The 21,100-nt window shown below is 43.8% G+C and overlaps 3 protein-coding genes across 3 annotated transcripts; 1 reads left to right on the top strand and 2 right to left on the bottom strand.

The window, feature by feature from the left end:
• Positions 1–5,528: 5,528 nt before the first annotated feature.
• Positions 5,529–6,503, bottom strand: LOC130139924 (protein PHLOEM PROTEIN 2-LIKE A1-like). The gene is made up of 3 exons (XM_056317918.1): positions 6,366–6,503; positions 5,988–6,109; positions 5,529–5,880 (listed from the first exon to the last, which is right to left on the bottom strand). Exons 1-3 carry the CDS (start codon positions 6,501–6,503, stop codon positions 5,529–5,531), a joined length of 612 nt encoding a protein of 203 aa, XP_056173893.1.
• A 1,045-nt stretch (positions 6,504–7,548) lies between these two features.
• Positions 7,549–9,800, bottom strand: LOC130139968 (exocyst complex component EXO84C-like). The gene is made up of 4 exons (XM_056318037.1): positions 9,458–9,800; positions 8,951–9,139; positions 7,811–7,947; positions 7,549–7,709 (listed from the first exon to the last, which is right to left on the bottom strand). The coding sequence occupies exons 1-4, from the start codon at positions 9,683–9,685 to the stop codon at positions 7,634–7,636; spliced, it is 630 nt and encodes a 209-aa protein (XP_056174012.1). The 5' UTR covers positions 9,686–9,800; the 3' UTR covers positions 7,549–7,633.
• Positions 9,801–19,053: 9,253 nt separating this feature from the next.
• On the top strand, positions 19,054–19,857 carry LOC130139923 (uncharacterized). Its single transcript, XM_056317917.1, has one exon. The coding sequence runs from the start codon at positions 19,054–19,056 to the stop codon at positions 19,855–19,857; it is 804 nt and encodes a 267-aa protein (XP_056173892.1).
• Positions 19,858–21,100: the final 1,243 nt, after the last annotated feature.

Here is a 21,100-nt window from a genome sequence, read left to right as displayed (position 1 = left end):
GATAGCAAAATTTAACGAGAACGGAAAATAAAATTGTTACGGTTATACTAGTTCAAGATTTTTTTTGTAATCAAAAAATTAGTTTGAGATAAATTTATAACGTGTACAAATTTAGAGTTTTTTTGTGATATTAACCCGAAATATTATCATTACCGACAACAATATATATCCAAAGTCCAGACATTTTTCATAGATGGTGAAAATATTTTTCTTTTATTAATTTTTGTAAGAAATTAAAGCGATCATCTTTAGGAAATAAGAGAACTTTCTTTTTCGAGCAGAAAAGCAAGGACATCTATATTGGAAGTTAAAGTACCTGAAATGGAAGTGATGGCAGGGGATCAGAATCCCAATACTGTGACATCCCGAAAAATAGTCCATTTGGGATTTATAAAATACTGAGTTTTATGAATGTGCTTGTAGTTAGTTCTCGCCCGGAACTGATAATTTCTGGGATGCTAACCATTAGGGAAAGGCTAATCGGGGAGTTAAATTCGTACGACCAAAGAAAATTCGATCGTGGATTGACTTTCGACCATTAAATCGTCGAGGTGATATTTTGAGCCACTGTTGGCCGATCTAAGGATAGTCAAGGGTCAGTTCGCCACTGTCACAGTAGTGGATCGCGGTTGATACCGCTGGACCACGAAATAAATTGACGAACGATCCTGAACCTATACCGAACGATCGTGCCCCACGGATCTAGTAATTGATCCTCGCGATTTTATTGACAGCCGAAGTCGCGACGGTCTGAATAAATTGCACGTGACTCGATTTAGTGTCAGTCACGGGTCGAATAAGCGAATTTCCCCAACAAGCCACCCGTTAGTTTGAGAAACGCTCGAGTTACGTTTAATAGAAATGAATTATTTAATTCAGCCCAAATTGGACACCGGAAAATTTGGAAGTCACAATGGGAAGTTAGGACGACGTTGCGGATGTAACGTGCAATTTTTGTTGTGCCCGAATCCTTCAAAAAAACTTGATTTTGATGAGAAACGGAGAATCGGACCATTTTACCCTTGAGATTTATCAAAGGGCATGTTTTAAAGGGCAAGGGTATTTTGGTAAATTACCAAAAAATGGTCAAAATTGGATATAAGCCCTTGACCCCCCCTTTCTCTCTCTCTCCTCTCTCTCTTCTTTCCCCCCCTCTCCCCGTGAAATCCCCTCTTTGCCGTGGGCCCCTCCCCCTCCACCGTATACTCTCTCTCTCTCTCTCTCTCTCTCTCTCTCTCTCTCTCTCTCTCTCTCTCTCTCTCTCTCTCTCTCTCTCTCTCTCTCTCTCTCTCTCTCTCTCTCTCTCTTTGCCGATCACCGCCGCGCCGCCGCTCGAATCGCCGCCGTGCCGCGCCGCGCCACCACCCCGCCGCCTCGCACCCCTCACGCCGCCCCCATCCCGCCGTTCTCTCTCTCTTCTTTTTCGGTCCTCCCTTTGGCCGTGAGCCCCACCGGCCACCGCCCAAGCCGCGCCGTCGCCACCCAAGCCGATCGCCGCCACCTGGGAGCCGTACACCGTATCCGCTGTTCCCGATTAAGTGCCGCCGCTTTCCGTTCTAGCCGCGATAGTCTAGAACGCGGGTAAATCGCGATCTAAACCCAACTTAGGACTTCGGGTATCGACGGGCGATTTTTGAGCGAAATCTGGTAAAAATTAGGTGCGGAATTGCATAAATAGGGAGTGGAAATTTTATGGCGGGCCTTAGGATTTAATTCGGGCAATATTTATTGGGAATTCGAAAATAACAGTGGCTGTGGTCTACTGTTCATGGGGCCGTGATGGGTCAATCGGGACGCAAGTGAGAAAGTCCCGTGAAGGACCGGAATCGATTTGGCGTCGTTTGGTGGAAGAAAAATAACGATTTCGGTATTAACGGACTAGTGTTTGGCAAATTTTGGGGTTTGTTTCATGGGCGAATTTATCGAGTTCACCTTGGGTGAAATTATGGTTGGAATTATGATGGTTTGGGGGTTATTTAGAGAATAAATAAGGGCTGCCTACGAGAAGTATACATGCTGGAATTTGTGGTTCGGAATAATGTGTTTATGGCTTGATTGTGGTGTATATGTGTTGGATTGTTGTGTGAGGTCGTGGCTGAATTGTGAGGGTCCTTGTGACTGAAATTACTCGCGATTGTGATGGTTATATGTGTGTTTATGAGCTGTGATCATTGGTGTGTTGGTTGAAAAATGTACGTGTCGATTTATGGATTAAACGAAGGAAATTCGGAATTGTTTGTGAAAGGTTGGACTGAATTGATTTAGTTGAAATTTGGGCATGTTTATGTGATATTTGAGCATGTGGGTATGTATGAATTTACGTGGAGCGAAGTGTGTGTGATCACTAAAAACCCTGAGACGTTTAACGTGGGGTCCAGATAAAATATAGTGTGTGGTATGCTCGTTTGATCACATAATCCCTGAGGCGTTTAACGCGGGGAATTGAACCCGTCCTGAGGCGTGTAACGCGGGACGATGCCCGGTATTACCGGAAGACTGCCAGCCCGAGGCGTGAACTTCTACGCGGGTTGCGCAATAGGTGGTAGATGTTGAGCCTGAGGCGTGTACGTTTACGCGGGCAAGAAACATGGCCTGAGGCGTGTACGTTTACGCGGGCCCGGAAGTGTTGTGAAAAGAGGTCGCAGTGTACCTGAGGCGTGTACTGTAACGCGGGTCACTGGCGAGGAATGTGAATGGGATATGATGAGAACGAGGTCGCAGTGTACCTGAGGCGTGTACGTGTACGCGGGTCACTGGCGAGGAATGTGAATGGGATATGATGAGAACGAGGTCGCAGTGTACCTGAGGCGTGTACGTGTACGCGGGTCACTGGCGAGGAATGTGAATGAGACATGATGAGAACGGAATGAGTGCATGACATGAAAATTTGTGCATGCTTGCGATTGTGTTGATGTGCCTGCTATGTGATTATGTGGTGTAGGTGAGTGATTGTGTTTTGTGAAATTGTATGGAGGTACGTGATAGCCTAGGTGGGGTTTAGGGGTGAACTTGCTGAGAAGTGTTCTCATGGTTGTTTCAACCAACATTTTCAGAACCCCGACAGGAACCATGAATCCTCCACCGCAGCCACCAGAGCGTTTTGGGGTACCCGTACACACCGAGTTGCACGTTGCAGAGTTTCCGATGGGCGATAACTTCACCTGGATTAAGCACACTTCCGCAGTATTTGTAGATGTAGTTTGGGGTGTACCTGTATATTTAGTGACTTGTAGTTTTTGGGGTACTTGCATATGTGGTGGCTTTGTAACTGTAAATATTATGGTCTAAGTTTGGCAATGGGAAAAGAAATATGTGTATTCTCCCTATTCTCCCCAGTTTTATTTGTCAGGGATTAATTGTTAGTATCCGCTGTGGTTGTAAATCTCTGATGGCGATTTGAGATCGGCGACATTCCTAGGACGTCACACTAATCGATCAGGTAAGGGTGTCGCGTGCCCGATGGGGTTCGGGGCGTGACAAATACTGATCTTCCCCATTCTCGCTCAAATATATTTGTGCGTGCAATCGTGTTTTTCCTTCTCTTGAATAGATGAAACTCAAGACATATTGCCTGCAGAAATGATCTCTAAGCTTGTCAAACGAATGTTGTAGGTGGCGCCTCCACTCCTTTACTTCCACCGGAATGGGTGTACTCGGAGAAGCATTTTCCATGGCTCCGGCCCTTTGTTCCTTGCTTTCATTCTGTGGATTTCAGAGGTTCCAGATGGCATCTGGCAACAGTTCATCAGCTATAGTGTAAGCCATTCCCAGGAGCGCAAGCTGCTATGAATCCAAACTAATTTTTTGATCACCAAAAAACCCAAAACGGATACAGCTGTGACAAATTTACCCAAACTAATTTTTTACCATCAAAAAACTTCAATCTGGTACATTTGTAACAAATTTTACCCTTCGTTAAATTGATTTAAATTACAAAAAACCACAAACTGGTACACTTATAACAAACGGAGGCTAAAACGCCAAACTTGATTATCCGTCAACTGCCATGTGTCATCAAACTCAGAAATTTGATAGCAAAATTTAACGAGAACGGAAAATAAAATTGTTACGGTTATACTAGTTCAAGGTTTTTTTTGTAATCCAAAAATTAGTTTGAGATAAATTTATAACGTGTACAAATTTAGAGTTTTTTGTGATATTATTCCGAAATATTATCATTTCCGACAACAATATATATCCAAAGTCTAGACATTTTTCATAGATTTTTCTTTTATTAATTTTTGTAAGAAATTAAAGCGATCATCTTTAGGAAAATATTTTTTAAGTCATTTATTTTCAGTGAAACAAACTAAGCATTCCACTTTTTCACTTTTCTTTGTTGAAACTTTTTACCATCGCAATTCAACTTCTGTTCAAATGAGAAGAAAAAAGAACGGAGATTTTCAAGCATTTAAATGTAGAGAGCAAAAGTTAGAAGCAAATTTAAAATAATTATTAATTTTGAAAAATTAAGACTTTTTCCACTATTAAATTTTAGAAAAGGAAGTCGTAAGCACGAGTTAGAAATGAAATTGAATATAATGAATACAAAATGATAAAATGGAAGAGAAAGTGATTTGAAAGGGACCTTACCTATGTATTTTACACTATTTTTCTATACCATACCAGAATTTTGGGCTTGTTTTATCCTATACAATTTATTAACATCAAATATCATATCGAAAATGATAATACGACATAAAATATAATCTCTTTAATCATATCTTATGGGCGAGCAAGAGGCCCTTGCTCAAGATTGCCGATCGCTCGCCCATCGGCACCCACTGATCGAGCCTAGAATTTTTTACCAGGCCTGCGAAATGCCCGTATGTTGATCAGGTCTAATCCGGACATTAGTTTCAGTTTTCGGTTGAATAGAAAGAGCAAGCGAGGATTGGTAAAAAAAGAATGTTAATATTACTCTATTATAGAAAGAGGAGAAAAATGAGATCGTCTAAACATCAATCCTTCACACCTCTCATTTGTAACCCCTTGAGTCCGAAAATTGAAATCGAAAATCGGTAAGATCTCGCAATGCTATTTATATGTGAGATCTACCCAAATGGTCACCGTGTAGCGTGAATACTCAAAGTACATCTTTCAAAGGCTTTCCCTACACGAACCGGATCGGATCGTTACACATGAACACTCATTCTCACGTGTGTTCGGCCAATGCCTCGGGAGAATTGTGGTATTCGATGTATGAAACGAGTCAGGTAGAGCAAACATAACGGAGTTATATTGACATGAGAAAGCAACATACGTAACGGTACTAATTTCCATGAATATTATTTCGATGGTCGCATTTTTTTTTCCCCAAATGTAAATGCGAAATTTATTCTCGTTAACATTTAACCCAAAGAGACCACTCATTTTTATTGAAATGACCATGGGAAATTACACTAGAAAAAGCACTAATAAGAGCAACCCCACCAACTGAAGTGCTTATTACAAATATAACGATTCTTTCTTTTAGGCACTTCTACATAATCTCATGAGGTTGATTATTTATTTATTTATCTATTTATTTAGTTTGTGGGCCTAATGAGAGCTCCCTTGAATACAAGCCCGCTCTTCCAATGGTCACTATGCTCGAACATGAACAACTCCATCTGCCCCTCCTTACACTCTGATGTGCTCACCTCTCCCGCTTTGATCTCTATCCATTCCCCCTTCGGCTTCTCCTTCAGATTCACCTTGCGCTCTTGCTTGGTCCCGTCCGGGAGAGTCACCCCGAAGTGCACCGGATCCTCCCACCCGGAAGCCGACGGTGTTAGCTTGATCAGGAAGACCACCTCGTAGGTCGTCTTCGGGGACAGGATCGACACTTCGAACTTGCAGCGCGCATCCAGCCAGCGCACATTCAGCACGACCACGTCGCTGCGAAACTTTGACGGTGATTGTTAGGGTAGATTATCACAACATGATGAAGCAAGCGTAGAACGAAATGAGTTCATGGTACTGGTTAAATCAGGTGTGCTTTTCACCTGGATGGATCTTCCTCGATCACCCATTTCCAGCAAGAGGGTTCGTCAGACCTTTGGATGATGAAGTACCGTGCATGCAACATGAAGCAATTCTTCTTCGATTCGTTTTCCACCGAGTATTTCTGCCACCATATCAATTTAAACAGGACAACATCACATGCCTAATTTGCTCGCTCACTTCTCCTTTCTTATCGAAAATCAAAAGGTCATCGAAAGACATATTCGCCGATTTACCGAAATGGCGCGCAAAAAAAAAGCGAACGAATTGCTTTCAGAACCGGTGTATGCGGGGCGCTGTGAACTCGTGTTCCGACGGTCATGCATCTTTTGATGTGGATTTCAGCAAGCAAAAAGCATATGGAGTGGAGTATGACTTACCACGGTCCTATTGTTTAAGAAAACACCAGCACGGAGCTGATCATACAGTTTCTCCAGAGGGATGTTATCGTGAATTGCTGGTGAATCAGACCCCCTCAAAATGGATCGATACCGATGGGGATGACACTGTACTTCCATGGCTTCCGATGCTCTCTCTGGCTTGGAGTTCTCTTGAGTGATGATAAGCTCTCTCACAGGGTCTTCTCTCCCGATATCTCAAGCTTCCTCTTGCTCCACTATATATACACAGCATCATTGTGACTTGGGACAAGACTTTATTCCCATCTTGTGGATGCACTCCAAGGGGAACAAAATGGCTCTTTCCATCTTTTAGCGAATCTTCAAGTGGATAAAAAGTAAATATTCCTCAAGATTCTACTAAAGCAAGGTCTTTCTGCAGATCTCTCCCCAAGTTCTTGAAATTTTGGAATTAGCAAGTTGTAGGAATGAATGCAATTTGATGTGCTATTGCTAGCATGAGGGCGAATTAACACGACGGCATCGCGATCTGGGGAACTAACTTTCAATTAGCGAAAACAATGTTTATGGCAAACTACCAAAGAAACACTCTCGAGGGCAATTCTAACTAATGTCGGACCGTCCTGAAGATGCTGATATCGATCGAATCAAAAACGCGTGGCTGTGCTAGTGTATTTTTCTAATATTCCTTCCATCTTGAGATGTATTACGGCATTTTTGTAGGGAGAAAGAATGAAAAGGAACGTATGATTGCATAATTCCGAATTATTATTAGAGAGAGAGACAGAGACAGAGAGAGGCTACACTATTTCACAGTAACTGGTAGTGAATGTACTAAACACTGCTTAAATACGCTATACACTTGCCGACGATTCACCAACAATTCGGCACTGTGCTAAGCACCAACCTATACTCTCCATGAATTTCAATCTACTTCACGGTCCCTGTTGATGAATGCCAGTCTCAAGTTTCAGAACTCAAAGGATCTTGAACAATCTATCTTGCGATATAGAGATTGGCCGATGGCCACGTCCGCTAAAAGCTAAAGACGGGACGCGATGAGCTCCTACCTATATCTTCCGGGGGAAGATATAACTAGATGAATGAGATATGTATGTAAATATATCTTAGCTCTCCGGATCAGTGAACCTGGGGCTTTCAAGTTCTCCCATGCTTGCAGAAGCAAACGACTCGATATATTCAACCGTCGAAAGAGAAGAAGCAGACTCATCAGAATCGGAGATGATATCGTCATGTCCGATGTGGTCCTCGTCAATTTCAGAGGTGTCTTAACCCGATGTTCCCAGAAGCTTGTTTATTGCCGATTTTGCAGTTTCAACAAACCATTCATCCTCCGGGAGTGGACTGCAAAAACAGGAGAGGGGAGAGGGGGAGAAAGCAGTATTTAGCTTTTAAGTCATACGGGGAGAGAGAGAGAGAGAGAGAGAGATAGCATTGAATGATACCTCTGAGGGTCTATGCCTCTAGCAGAAAACGTCCTGATTGCACGGGCAATGATGGCTGATGCAATCTGGTGCGCATGCCGAGATGGATAACCAGCAAAGCGCGCTATTTCAACGGTGAAGTACATATCAAGAATCAACTGCATCCAATCGACCACATGAACGGAGCAAATTAGTATCGCGTTATCTCCAAACCAAAATAATCTGAACCAAGTGGGTAATAAGAAACAACAATAAGACCTTCAGATAACCATAAACATCAAAAGAAACCAGCAGAATGTTAACCAAACAGGTTTAAGAGGACTTTACAGATACCACAATGGAAGCAACAAAATAGCTAAGGACTTCGCTTTATTTGAACAACGGATAGCAGAAAAAAATAGTTTGCATCACCTATTAAGACGAGCGCTAGAATAAGAGAGAGACATACCACTACATGTTCGAAAGTATGCAGTATTAAATTAATTTGGGATCTAATAGACCCATAATCGGAATATCAGTTGCTCAACAGATGAACAGAATGAAGCAATCAAATTTTCCCAGTCATCTGGACATGACACGAGTTCTCAGCTATCCAACGCTGCATGTAGTCTTATGATTGTTAAAACTAGTACTTAAGTGAAGACTAATAGCTGGCCGACATCCGATGATAAGCTTTCGCCATGCTAGTAATATAGCAGTATCAGTTACGAAAATAGAAGTAACAATCTTTATGTTGAGGCTTCAGACAAGAGGCAAATTCGATGTCTATAGGTGTGCCACCAGTAAAAGCATGGAAATCAAGGACAACGCTAATCCTCGAGTAGGAGTTCTTCTGGTGCCGGAAGCCAAAATATATAGATAGTGATCAGCAAATTTTTTTCGAAGCAGCTCATCTGAACACGCTTCAAGTCCATCCACTATTATAGAGATAAGAGGGCACAAAATCTCCTAATTCTCCCCAAACATCTTTGGTTTTACATGTATCTAAGAGGAAATGTCATGTACAGAAGGGAATGCTTTTCTTTATATTTTACGAAGATCACGAACTAAGATAAGTGTCCGAATGACTTAACTACTTCTCGCATTTCGGTAATCCTTGTTTAGCACGCACACAGAAGGAAATAAAACAAAAAAGGAAAAAAAATGTCATGAATCCGATACCTGTTGCAAACCAAGTGGCTGAATAGCAGATGAATCATCTTCAAATGCACTCCAGAAATCCTGATCTTCCGACAACCACATCACCACTGTTTCTGTAAGCCTGGCGAGCAATATCTTTTGTATTTTATCTCTTCCAAGTAAAACATCTCCAGCTACAGTACCTAACTGCTGCGACTTTGCAAATAAAGCCTGCAGCAACATCATCGACATATATTGTTCATCAGAAAAGAAAATAAGGTGAGAAAATTCTATATTTTGTTTTGGCATCATCAAGATATTTTGTTTTTCCCGCTGCGATGTTTATGTTAGAGGCCATGCTCAAAATTATCTCTCAAAAGTTGTCATTACCAAGCATCATCCAAATATGAGTACAACAAAAATAAAGACAGCACAGCCAGAAGCACAAGCCACCATGAATAAATTCTAATAGACTAGTTAAACATGTAAGAAGAGAACTTTCTTTTTCGAGCAGAAAAGCAAGGACATCTATATTGGAAGTTAAAGTACCTGAAATGGAAGTGATGGCAGGGGATCAGAATCCCAATACTGGTCTTCCCCATTCTCACTCAAATATATTTGCGCGTGCAATCGTGTTTTTCCTTCTCTTGAATAGATGAAACTCAAGACATATTGCCTGCAGAAATGATCTCTAAGCTTGTCAAACGAATGTTGTAGGTGGCGCCTCCACTCCTTTACTTCCACTGGAATGGGTGTACTCGGAGAAGCATTTTCCATGGGTCCGGCCCTTTGTTGCTTGCTTTCATTCTGTGGATTTCAGAGGTTCCAGATGGCATCTGGCAACAGTTCATCAGCTATAGTGTAAGCCATTCCCAGGAGCGCAAGCTGCTATGAATCCAAACTAATTTTTTGACCACCAAAAAACCCAAAACAGATACAGCTGTGACAAATTTACCCAAACTAATTTTTTACCATAAAAAAACTTCAATCTGGTACATTTGTAACAAATTTTACCCTTCGTTAAATTGATTTAAATTACAAAAAACCACAAACTGGTACACTTATAACAAACGGAGGCTAAAACGCCAAACTTGATTATCCGTCAACTGCCACGTGTCATCCAACTCAGAAATTTGATAGCAAAATTTAACGAGAACGGAAAATAAAATTGTTACGGTTATACTAGTTCAAGGTTTTTTTTGTAATCAAAAAATTAGTTTGAGATAAATTTATAACGTGTACAAATTTAGAGTTTTTTGTGATATTAACCCGAAATATTATCATTACCGACAACAATATATATCCAAAGTCCAGACATTTTTCATAGATGGTGAAAATATTTTTCTTTTATTAATTTTTGTAAGAAATTAAAGCGATCATCTTTAGGAAAATATTTTTTAAGTCATTTATTTTCAGCGAAACAAACTAAGCATTCCACTTTTTCACTTTTCTTTGTTGAAACTTTTTACCATCGCAATTCAACTTCTATTCAAATGAGAAGAAAAAAGAACGGAGATTTTCAAGCATTTAAATGTAGCGCGCAAAAGTTAGAAGCAAATTTAAAATAATTATTAATTTTGAAAAATTAAGACTTTTTCCACTATTAAATTTTAGAAAAGGAAGTCGTAAGCACGAGTTAGAAATGAAATTGAATATAATGAATACAAAATGATAAAATGGAAGAGAAAGTGATTTGAAAGGGACCTTACCTATGTATTTTACACTATTTTTCTATACCATACCAGAATTTTGGGCTTGTTTTATCCTATACAATTTATTAACATCAAATATCATATCGAAAATGATAATACGACATAAAATATAATCTCTTTAATCATATCTTATGGGCGAGCAAGAGGCCCTTGCTCAAGATTGCCGATCGCTCGCCCATCGGCACCCACTGATCGAGCCTAGAATTTTTTACCAGGCCTGCGAAATGCCCGTATGTTGATCAGGTCTAATCCGGACATTAGTTTCAGTTTTCGGTTGAATAGAAAGAGCAAGCGAGGATTGGTAAAAAAAGAATGTTAATATTACTCTATTATAGAAAGAGTAGAAAAATGAGATCTTCTAAACATTAATTCTTCACCTCTCTCATTTGTAACCCCTTGAGTCCGAAAATTGAAATCGAAAATCGGTAAGATCTCGCAATGCTATTGATATGTGAGATCTACCCAAATGGTCACCGTGTAGCGTGAATACTCAAAGTACCTCTTTCAAAGGCTTTCCCTACACGAACCGGATCGGATCGTTGTAACAGCCCGAATTCCGATGTAATTCCGGGATCAATAAAACTGATATTAATTCGCATTTCATTTTAGTAAGTCTCGCCCGGAGCTGATCACTCTCGGGATACTAACCAATGGGGTATGGCTAACTAGAAAATGGTACGTGGACCGGGGACCCTATCGTGAAACGGACACCGATCACGAGAGACGCTGGAGGAATATTTTGGGCCAACGTGGGCCGATCGTAGGAAAGGGTGATGGATTGGGTTTGGCTAAGGCCTACGATGTACAATAGGGACGTAGGTGATTCTGCAAGACCGAAAGTACACGTGGCCCACCAGTCCTGAACTTGAACCGAACGATCGTGACCTCTGGAACTAGTGATAATTTCTCATTCTCTCAATGATCAAGACCGTCACGACTCGAATAACCCTTGGTCAATACGCATAACCTCTAAACAGCTGCCCGTTAGTAAGAGACCCTGAAATTGAAAGTTTAGCGAGTTTCGTTCACAGAATTGGGCCCGAATTTCGATGCCGATTTTCGAAGGCTTAAGAGACTATTTTTTGGAATCTGACGTCATATCATGTTGGCCATGCACGTTTGGAGTTAGTACGAGTAAAAATTGGAATTTCGGTCCGGGGTGAAAAATTACGATTTTGCCCCTCGGGACGCCAGCGTTGTTTTTCGAGGCCAAATGAGGTTATTTTTCGAGGCCGACGCCATTTTTGGGTGGTCACGCATACCAGGAGTCGTTATGGCCAAAAATTGGAATTTCGACAAAAATTAGACAAATAATATTATTTTATTCCCGGAACTTCGCAGTCAATTTTCAAGCGCTTAAGAAGCTATTTTCGCGATTCCGACACCACATTATGTTGGCCACGCACATGGAGGGTTGGTACAGGCGAAAAATGGAACTTCACCCCGGGACCGGAAAAATGACCGTTTTGCCCCTGGGCTATTTTCGGGTCCGAATTTTTGGGAAAATTTTGGAGTAATTAAATATGGATTATCAGCTGCATTATTGGCCTTATTTACCCTTTTACCCCTCAATTATTTGGATAGGATTATTTAGGACCGTTAGATTAGGGGCGTTTTGGTCAAAACCGTCGGATTTGCGACACGTGGCGCCCCTAGGCTGCAATATTTGACCAGATCAGGTCTGTTTCTCTCTCCTCATCTCCCCCATTCGGCCAGAACAGCCCCCACCAGTAGCTTTCTCCCTCTCTTTCTCTCTTTTTCTCTCTCGGTTTGCCTCGCCGGAGCTCACCGCCGGCCACCGGAGCGCCGCCGCCGGCCACCGTGCCTCGCCGTCGACCACCTCAGTCCCCAGCCTCAGTCTTGCCCCTGTCCGACCCTTTTCTCTCTCTATTGCTCCCTCTTTCTTCCTCTTTTTCTCTCTTTCCCGTTCGGCAAATAGGGCCGCCGGAGCTTCGCCGGAGCTCGGATCGCCGTTCCGTCGCCACCCAGCCGTCCAGCCACGCTGTACGACGCCGACCGTACCTGTCCGTATAGTGTCCCCCCGTACGGTCGTACTGTTCACCGGGTCCGTACGGTCACTGTTCACGCCGTCCGTAAGCCGTCGCCGGGAATTCGCCGCCGGTTTCACTGTTCACCAGTGATCGGCCGCCGTTCCCCGTCGTCGTGACCTTGGATTAAGTGAGTAAAATTTCTAAACCCGGATTAGGACTGATAGTGCATTTTTTTGGACCGATTTAGGTATTGTCGGTGCATTTTGGACTAGCTTAGGTAGTATCAGTGTATATTTCAAACTGGGATGAGGACTGATTGGTAGGAATTATTATTGGGAAAATTTAGTGGATTAATGAGAATTATTTGGAGAGATTAATTGGATCAAATGACCAATTTAGGAGCCCATTGGAAAATTACCGGGTATGTCCTGATTGACTGGTTGTACGTAATTTGTGCTTAATTGTGATTGACTTCGTACTGCCATGTCACATGTCGTGTGGTTGAATTATGTGGAGTGCGATTGGCCAATGATTGGTTTGAAATTAATTATTGAATTGTGAATCGCACGTTGGGCCACACGGTATTAATTGGGCCAATTGAGCACGTGTTGTGATATTGAGTGTTTGAATTTCATTGGTGCTCATAGTGCATTGCTTTGCATAACATGGACACGCATTGTGTATGCCAAGAGCGAGGCATGTGATGAAATTGTGCAAGAATGCGTGCCTGCCATGAGCATGTGATCACCTGAAATACCCTGAAGCGTTACACGCTGGGTTCAGACAATAATGAGTTGTGTGATCACCTAAAGGCCTTTGGGTCATGACCTTCGGGTCGATACCGTCCTCATGCACTTTGAAGCAGGACGATGCCCGGTAAGTCCGGAAGACGACCATCCTCATGCACTTTGAAGCAGGCTCTGGTTCGTAAGGAAATCAGTGTTACGCCTCATGCACTTTGAAGCAGGCTAGAGACACTGGGCCAGATCGGTTGCTGCGCCTCATGCACTTTGAAGCGGGCTAGACGCACCGGTCCGTGAATGTTGTTGACTCGAGTCGTAATAAATAATAAATTGTGCGATTGCCAGTGTGCTAGTGTGGGCCAGTGGGCTGGGAAAATGCACATGACATGTCGACGACATTTGCATGCATGAACATGCATGGACTGGCATGCGAGTGTGTGAGACTCGGTGCATGAGCATGTGATTGGCGTACGTGTGATAATGTGTGCCACGTACGTGCCGTGATTATTATATATTGAACTGCCTAACCTGCATGGTCAGAGAATTGTTTGATTGTTGTTGCATTATGGTTTCAAATAATTGTTTCCGGTCAGGAGATTGCATGCTAGCCTAGCCTAGGTTTAGGGGTTGAACTCATTGAGATTCGTCTCACGGTTGTGTAAATCGAAACTTTTCAGACCCCCAGTGTCACGCCCCGTACTCTACCGGAACGCAACATCCCGTCGACGGTCGATTATGGTGCAACGCTCCCAGGAAGCATTGCCGACCCAACGCACAATCAGAGATCAAACACATACGGAAGCAACATATATAAATAAATATATACACCCATACAATACATCGCATGAGACTAAGGATAGCCAAGCAATAAACAACGATCAACGCAGAAAATATGTACATACTTATATCACTATTTTAAAACCCTTTTTACAGTGCTCCCAACAACTCAAATAAAACACAAACTCCTAGGAATAACCAAACAGCCACTTCTCCGATCTGCTCCGTCTCCACAGGGGTGCACGCTCAACGACCGCCGGATGAAATGCAGCATCCCAAAAAGTGGTGGTGTCCTTGGCATCCTACGGCTGGGGGTCCGAAAATGTTTCGGTTTACACAACCGTGAGACGAATCTCAGCGAGTATGACCCCCTAAACCTAGGCTAGGCTAACATGCAATCTCCTGACCGACAGCACAAAACAACATAACCAACCAATTTATAAATAAACTCCGACCTAGGCCCTCGACCCGCATCTCTTACCCGGCGACCTCGGGTTATTGACAATCATGATTTAAATCAAGTCACATACGCGAGCACTCGGTTCACGCGTACGTCAAACGTATGCTCATACTTAATAATGGTAATAACGCGTGTCAATCACCGAGTCCCGCACACCCGCAAACCGGCCCATGCATTCTTATGTATGCAATGCTATCGTCACACCATACTCATGCCTCGGCTCACTAGCCCACACTGGCACCTTGGCACTTGCTCAATTTATCATTTATTACGACCCGCGTAAAACGCATCAGGTCTCTTCATTTAATCACAACACTTCGTGGCCCGCGTTAAAACGCATCAACTGGCCCAGTGTCTCTAGCCCGCGTCAAAACGCATCAGGCGCAACACCGATCTCCTCACGAACCAGAGCCCGCGTAAAACGCATCAGGTTGGTCGTCTTCCGGACGTACCGGGCATCGTCCCGCGTAAAACGCATCAGGACGGCACACCCCGCGTAACACGCATCATGGCGAAATTGTGATCACACATACACACAATCAATTATTATCTGCACCCCGCGTATCACGCATCAGGGCATTTAGGTTATCACATGCTCATGGCAGGCACGCATTCTCGCACAATTCATCACACGCCTCGTTCCTGGCATTCACTATGCGTGCCATGAAACGCAAAACAATGCAACATGAGCATCAGCACAATTCAAGCATTCGGTTAATTTCATGCCGCAACAATCGTTCACTCGCCAATTAATACCCTGCGGCTCAATTCCACAATGTGCAATTCAATAATCCAATCAAGCCATCATATGGCCAATCACACTCCGCACAAGTCGGCCACGCAGTCACGCGACATGGCATTACTCAATTTCCCAACAATTGGGTACAGAAATCAACCAGTCAATCAACCCGGGCATACCCAGCAGTCCAATCACATAATCCCCGATTAATCTGTGCTAGTCCAATAATTATTTCTAATAATCCCACTAAATTCCTTAGACTTAATTTCCAACGATCGATCCTCAATCCAGTCCGAATTACACACTGGTACTACCTAATCTAGTCCAGACTACACCGATAATACCTAAGCCAACATGCCAAACACAATCATTCACCAAATCGACGAATTCAACGCATCCTTGGCACATTCAATATATTTCCACTTTGGTTCAACGAATCCCACATTCATTCGCACGTTCATTCCAAGGTAGTTCAATGCGTTAAAGGCCCGCCCTGGGCAAATCCATCTCAATAGTTATTCTCACCACTTCGGGGTCATTCAATAGGATTTATACACGTCCTAATCATCCCCTAAAAAAGCCTAAATTCTTGTCATTAGTCCATTATTCTTAGAATATTCAACTTGGGCACAAATTAGGCATTTTCGGTACTGAATGAACAGTACCAGGAAAAATTAACATTTAGGCACTAAACCACCTTTAAACCATCTCATTAAGGCCTAATCACCTACCCCAAACATCCAACCACCAAATACATATAATTAAGCCTCAAATGAGCTTAATTAACACTTGAATTGTCTAATTTCAAGCCTTGAATCATTGAATTCAATTAGTGCAAAACTTAGACAAATATGCACATTTTCGGTACTTTGTGAACGACTTGCACAGGGGTCGTTTTGAACACTAATCCACACTTAAATAACCTCATTAAGCCCTAATGACCTATCATAATCATCCTACACCCAAATAAACATCATTAGGTCCTAAATGAGCTTAATTAACCCCTAATTACCCCCTAAGGACACAATTAGACTAATTAAGGGTTTAGGGGTTTATACTCGCCTATTAGCGACTCGGACGACGGAACGGGCGGTCGATCACCGACGTGCGGTAAGGATCGACGGCGGCGTTCCGGGTGCAAGCCGGCGGTCACGGCGGACGACGGGAACGGCGATTTGCTCGCTGTTTTCTTCCGTTCGGAGCTGGAAATGGGACCGTGGTGGCTGTTTAAGGGCAAAAATGGTTCTTGGTGGTGCGGGATGGTGGCTGGTGGCGACCAAGAGCTCCTCCGGCTAATCTTCCTAGGCGTGAACAGTACCGGGGACGTGCGAATTGTGCACGGCAAACGAGAAATGGCGATGAAGAGAGGAAATGGGAGGGAGCTCTCGGCAGATCGGCGAATGGAAGAGAGAGAGAGATTTCTGGTCAAATATGGGTCAAATTTGGTCTTAGTGGAGTCCAAGTGTCAAGATCTAGGCCAATTGGACAATTTTGCCCTTGATCCAAGGGATATCCTTCCTTCTCATCCAATAATTTAGGGGTAAAATGGTCATTGATCCTTAACCCAAGCTGACCAGACCTGGTTTAGCCCTAACTCACCTTGGTTAGTCCCCTAATTAAATCCAAAATTCGGAATTACCAAAAATGGGTCCAAGGGCATTTTAGTAATTTTTCGGTCCCGAGTCATAATTCCAATTTTCTCACACACGCGTTTCATATGTGCGTGGCCAACATAATATGGCGTCAGAATCGCGAAATTCACTTTTTAAGTCCTCGAAAACTGACTGCAAAGTTTTCGGGAATAAAATAATATTATTTTTCTAATTTTTGTCGATATTCCACTTTTTGGCCAAAACCACTCTAAATGTGCGTGGCCATGCCAAAATGACATTGGCCGCGAAAAATAACCTCAAACGGCCTCCGAATCCGGCCTCGGTGCCCACAGGGGCAAAACCGTAATTTCTCACCCCCGGACCGAAATTCCAATTTTCACTCGTACTAACCCCAAACGTGTGTGGCCAGCGTAATATGACATCAGATTCCGAAAAATAGTCTCTTAAGCCTTCGAAAATCGACCTCGAAATTCGGGCTTAATTCCGTGAACAAAACTCGCTAAACTTTCAATTTCAGGGTTTCTCACTAACGGTCGGCTGTTTAGGAGTTACGCGTATCGACCTAGGGCTATCCATGTCGTAATGGTCTCGATCATTGAGAGAATGAGAAATTATCATTAGTTCCAGAGGTCACGATCGCTCGGTTCAAGTTCAAGACTGGTTGGCCACGTGTACTTTCGGTCTTGCAGAATCACCTGCGATCCGATGGTACATCGTTGGCCTTGGCCAAACCAGATCCGTTACCTTTCCTAAGATCGGTCCATACTGGTTCATAATATTCTTTCGTCATTTCTTGAGATCGGTGCCCAATTCACGATCGGGTCCCTGGTCCACGTACCATTTTCCTAGTTAGCCATACCCCATTGGTTAGTATCCCGAGAGTGATCAGCTCTGGGCGAGACTTACTAAAATGAAATGCGAAATATGGTCAATTTATTGATCCCGGAATTACATCGAAATTCAGGCCGTTACACCCAGCCGTAAAGATGCCTCCGAGGAGTTGCCAGATGATTCTATCGAGTCGTTCGACCCTGACTGGGAGCCCTAGAGCAGGCCGGTACCCTGGAAAGCGAAGACCGTCTCTTTTTGAATGGCGTTCATACCCTAGCTAGCCTAACCACCTGTGCCACTTACCCTTTTTGATATAGTGGCAGTTAAATACTGATGTTGAGGTTTTTGGAGCTGTACAAATGGATAGTGTAAAAAGGTTTTTCTATAACAGTACAAGTGTATATTCTTGTTTGATGGCTGTTCTACCTTGGTCTCACGTGTGTTGTTTTGTACGGGTGTATATATATATATATTTATATACGTTGTTTCCGCATGTGACTTATCTCTGATTGGGCGTTGGGTCGGCGACGCATCCTAGGAGCGTTGCATCACAAACGACCAGAGATGGGATGCGCGCGCCTCGATGGGGTACGGGGCGTGACATCCCCGTTTGATTTGGTATCGAGCAAGGTCGGCTCGGTCCAATCTAGTCGAAGCACAGGTGATAAGGAGCGATGAGACCATGGGTAGCCGATAGGGGTGACCTTGTGTGCTACATGCATCTCCTGACAGCTGTGTTTGATTAAGTGCTCATCGGTATGACCCGTAAAGTGCAGGTGCGGCAGGACCTGAGGTGAGTACGTGAACTCCTTGGGTGATGTGTTGATTGGCTCTTGTTAGGCCGCATGCTGGTTGTTTGATTGTTGTTTTGGTACCTGCCTAGGACTTAGACTGGGATAGAATGGTTTAAGTCTTTAATTCCTTAATGGAATTATAGCAGGTAGTGGAATAACTGAGTCGTGAGGATGAGTAGAAGAAAGGGTAAGGAACCTCAGGGTCAGCCTAGTTCAGGAGGCCAAGAGGCCGGAAACCGCCGACTAGAGGATATCATTCAAATTCCAAGCAGGAGAAGAGGAAAGGAGCCCCAAGCCCAGGCTAGCGAGGGAGCCCGTGAGGCTAGAGATCCGAGGTTTGATGATGTGATGAATACCCTAAGGGAGATAGGGCGTGTTATGGGATTGCAGGCTCAGGAAAGGGCCGCAGCTTATGCGCAGGCTGCTGAGGCTGCGCCGATTGCTGGCAATGAAGGAAATCAAGCCCAGCAAGGGCAGGCCCAGCCATGACAGCCCGGCAGATGCCCCAATTGGTCGAGCAATTTCTGAAAATGAAGCCGCCAAAGTTTAATGGTAAAGGTGACCCCGAAGCTGCCCCAGATTGGGTAGAGGAGTTAGAAAAGACATTTGAGGTATTGGGGTGCACCGACACAGAGAAAGTGACGCTGGCGGCGTATCAGTTGCAGAGCAGTGCAAATGATTGGTGGAAAGCCACCAGGGGTAGAGTATTCCCGGAAGGTACAGAATTAAATTGGGCAGTGTTTGTTGAAAGTTTTTATGGAAAGTACTTTTCAGAAGTCGCCCAAGAGAAGAAGTTGATGGAGTTCATGCGACTGCGCCAAGGTCAGATGACCGTTAATCAGTATGAAAGAGAATTTGCAAGATTGGCCAAGTTCGCACCGACTATGGTTGAGAACCCGAGGGACAAAGCTAGGAGATTCCAAGATGGTTTGAAGCCGGATCTCCGGAGCCAGATTGTATCGCACAATATCAAGGATTTCGGGAAAATGTATGAGCGGGCACAGATTATAGAGCGAGATCAGCAAGAAAGAGCAGCCGCTTCTGGATCGCGGTTTGCTCAGATCAGAGACAACCGTCGTATGGGGAATAGACCTATGACAGGAAACAGGCGGTTTGTTCCACCCGCTAGACGGACAATAGGAAAGCCGAATCCCCAGCCAAGTAGATTTGGGGCATGTTTTAAATGTGGGAGCATGGAGCATCAGATGCCCACAGATGCAACCCTCAGGACCCCTCAGACTACCGCTGCCACGAACTGGAAACCAGGCCAGACTTCCTCCATCGGCTAATCAAGGTCGACCGCCAGCTCAAGGAAGGGTCTATGCCATGGCGCGCAGAGAAGCTGAGAATGCGCCGGGCGTGGTCACAGGTACGATTTCCTTATGTGATCATGCTGCTTATGCATTATTTGATCCGGGGGCGACCCACTCTTTCGTTTCAGAGCAGTTTATTCAGTTAGTTGGTATGAAACCTGTGTTGCTTGAAAATGTGCTTTGCGTATCGACTCCCATGAATGATAGGGTACTAGTTTCTTTTGGATGCCCTAGCTGTAAGATAATTATTGGGGGTAAGGAAGAGAGTATCGACTTGGCAGTATTGGCCATGTTCGATTTTGAGGTGATCATTGGAATGGACTGGTTAGTCCGACAGAAAGCTGTATTGGATTGCAGCGATAGGACGATCCAATTTAATCCGAATGGACGCCCTAGTTTTGTATTTCAGGGAAACCGAGGAGGAACCTTGATTCCTTGGATATCCTCGCTGGAGGTGAGTAAGTTATTGGATGAAGGATGTGAAGGGTATCTTGTGAATGTCGTAGATCCGACAATGGCGGAACCTAAGTTGGAGGATATACCCGTAGTATGCGATTTCCCCGAGGTGTTTCCTCAGGAATTGCCAGGTTTACCGCCTGAGCGAGAAGTGGAGTTTGTGATTGAATTGGCCCCTGGGACAAAACCGATTTCGAGGGCGCCGTATCGGATGTCCCTATCAGAATTGAAAGAGTTAAAGGTCCAGATACAGGAATTACTGGACAAGGGTTTTATTCGCCCTAGTGCGTCTCCATGGGGAGCACCAGTTCTGTTTGTCAAGAAGAAAGATGGAACTCTGAGGTTGTGTATAGATTACCGGCAGCTGAACCAAGTGACAGTGAAGAATAAGTATCCACTGCCGAGGATTGATGATTTGTTTGACCAGTTACAAGGAGCCTCAGTATTTTCTAAGATAGATTTGAGGACCGGGTACCATCAACTGAAGATCAGAAACGAGGATATCTCTAAGACTGCTTTTAGGACCAGGTACGGGCATTATGAGTTTTTGGTTATGCCCTTTGGACTAACGAACGCCCCAGCTGCTTTCATGGATTTAATGAATCGGGTGTTCAAAGAATTCCTAGATCAGTTCGTGATAGTTTTTATCGATGATATTCTGGTATACTCAAAGAGCCTTGAGGAGCATGAGGTACACTTGGCTGTAGTGCTACGGACCTTAAGGGAACACGCGTTGTATGCCAAGTTCAGTAAATGTGAGTTT

The sequence above is a fragment of the Syzygium oleosum genome, unplaced genomic scaffold, assembly GCF_021117445.2.
Source record: "Syzygium oleosum isolate NSW1041296 unplaced genomic scaffold, Sole_v2.1 Sole_v2.14, whole genome shotgun sequence".
NCBI classification, from domain to species: domain Eukaryota; kingdom Viridiplantae; phylum Streptophyta; class Magnoliopsida; order Myrtales; family Myrtaceae; genus Syzygium; species Syzygium oleosum.
This window is presented reverse-complemented; position numbering and strand designations above follow the sequence as displayed.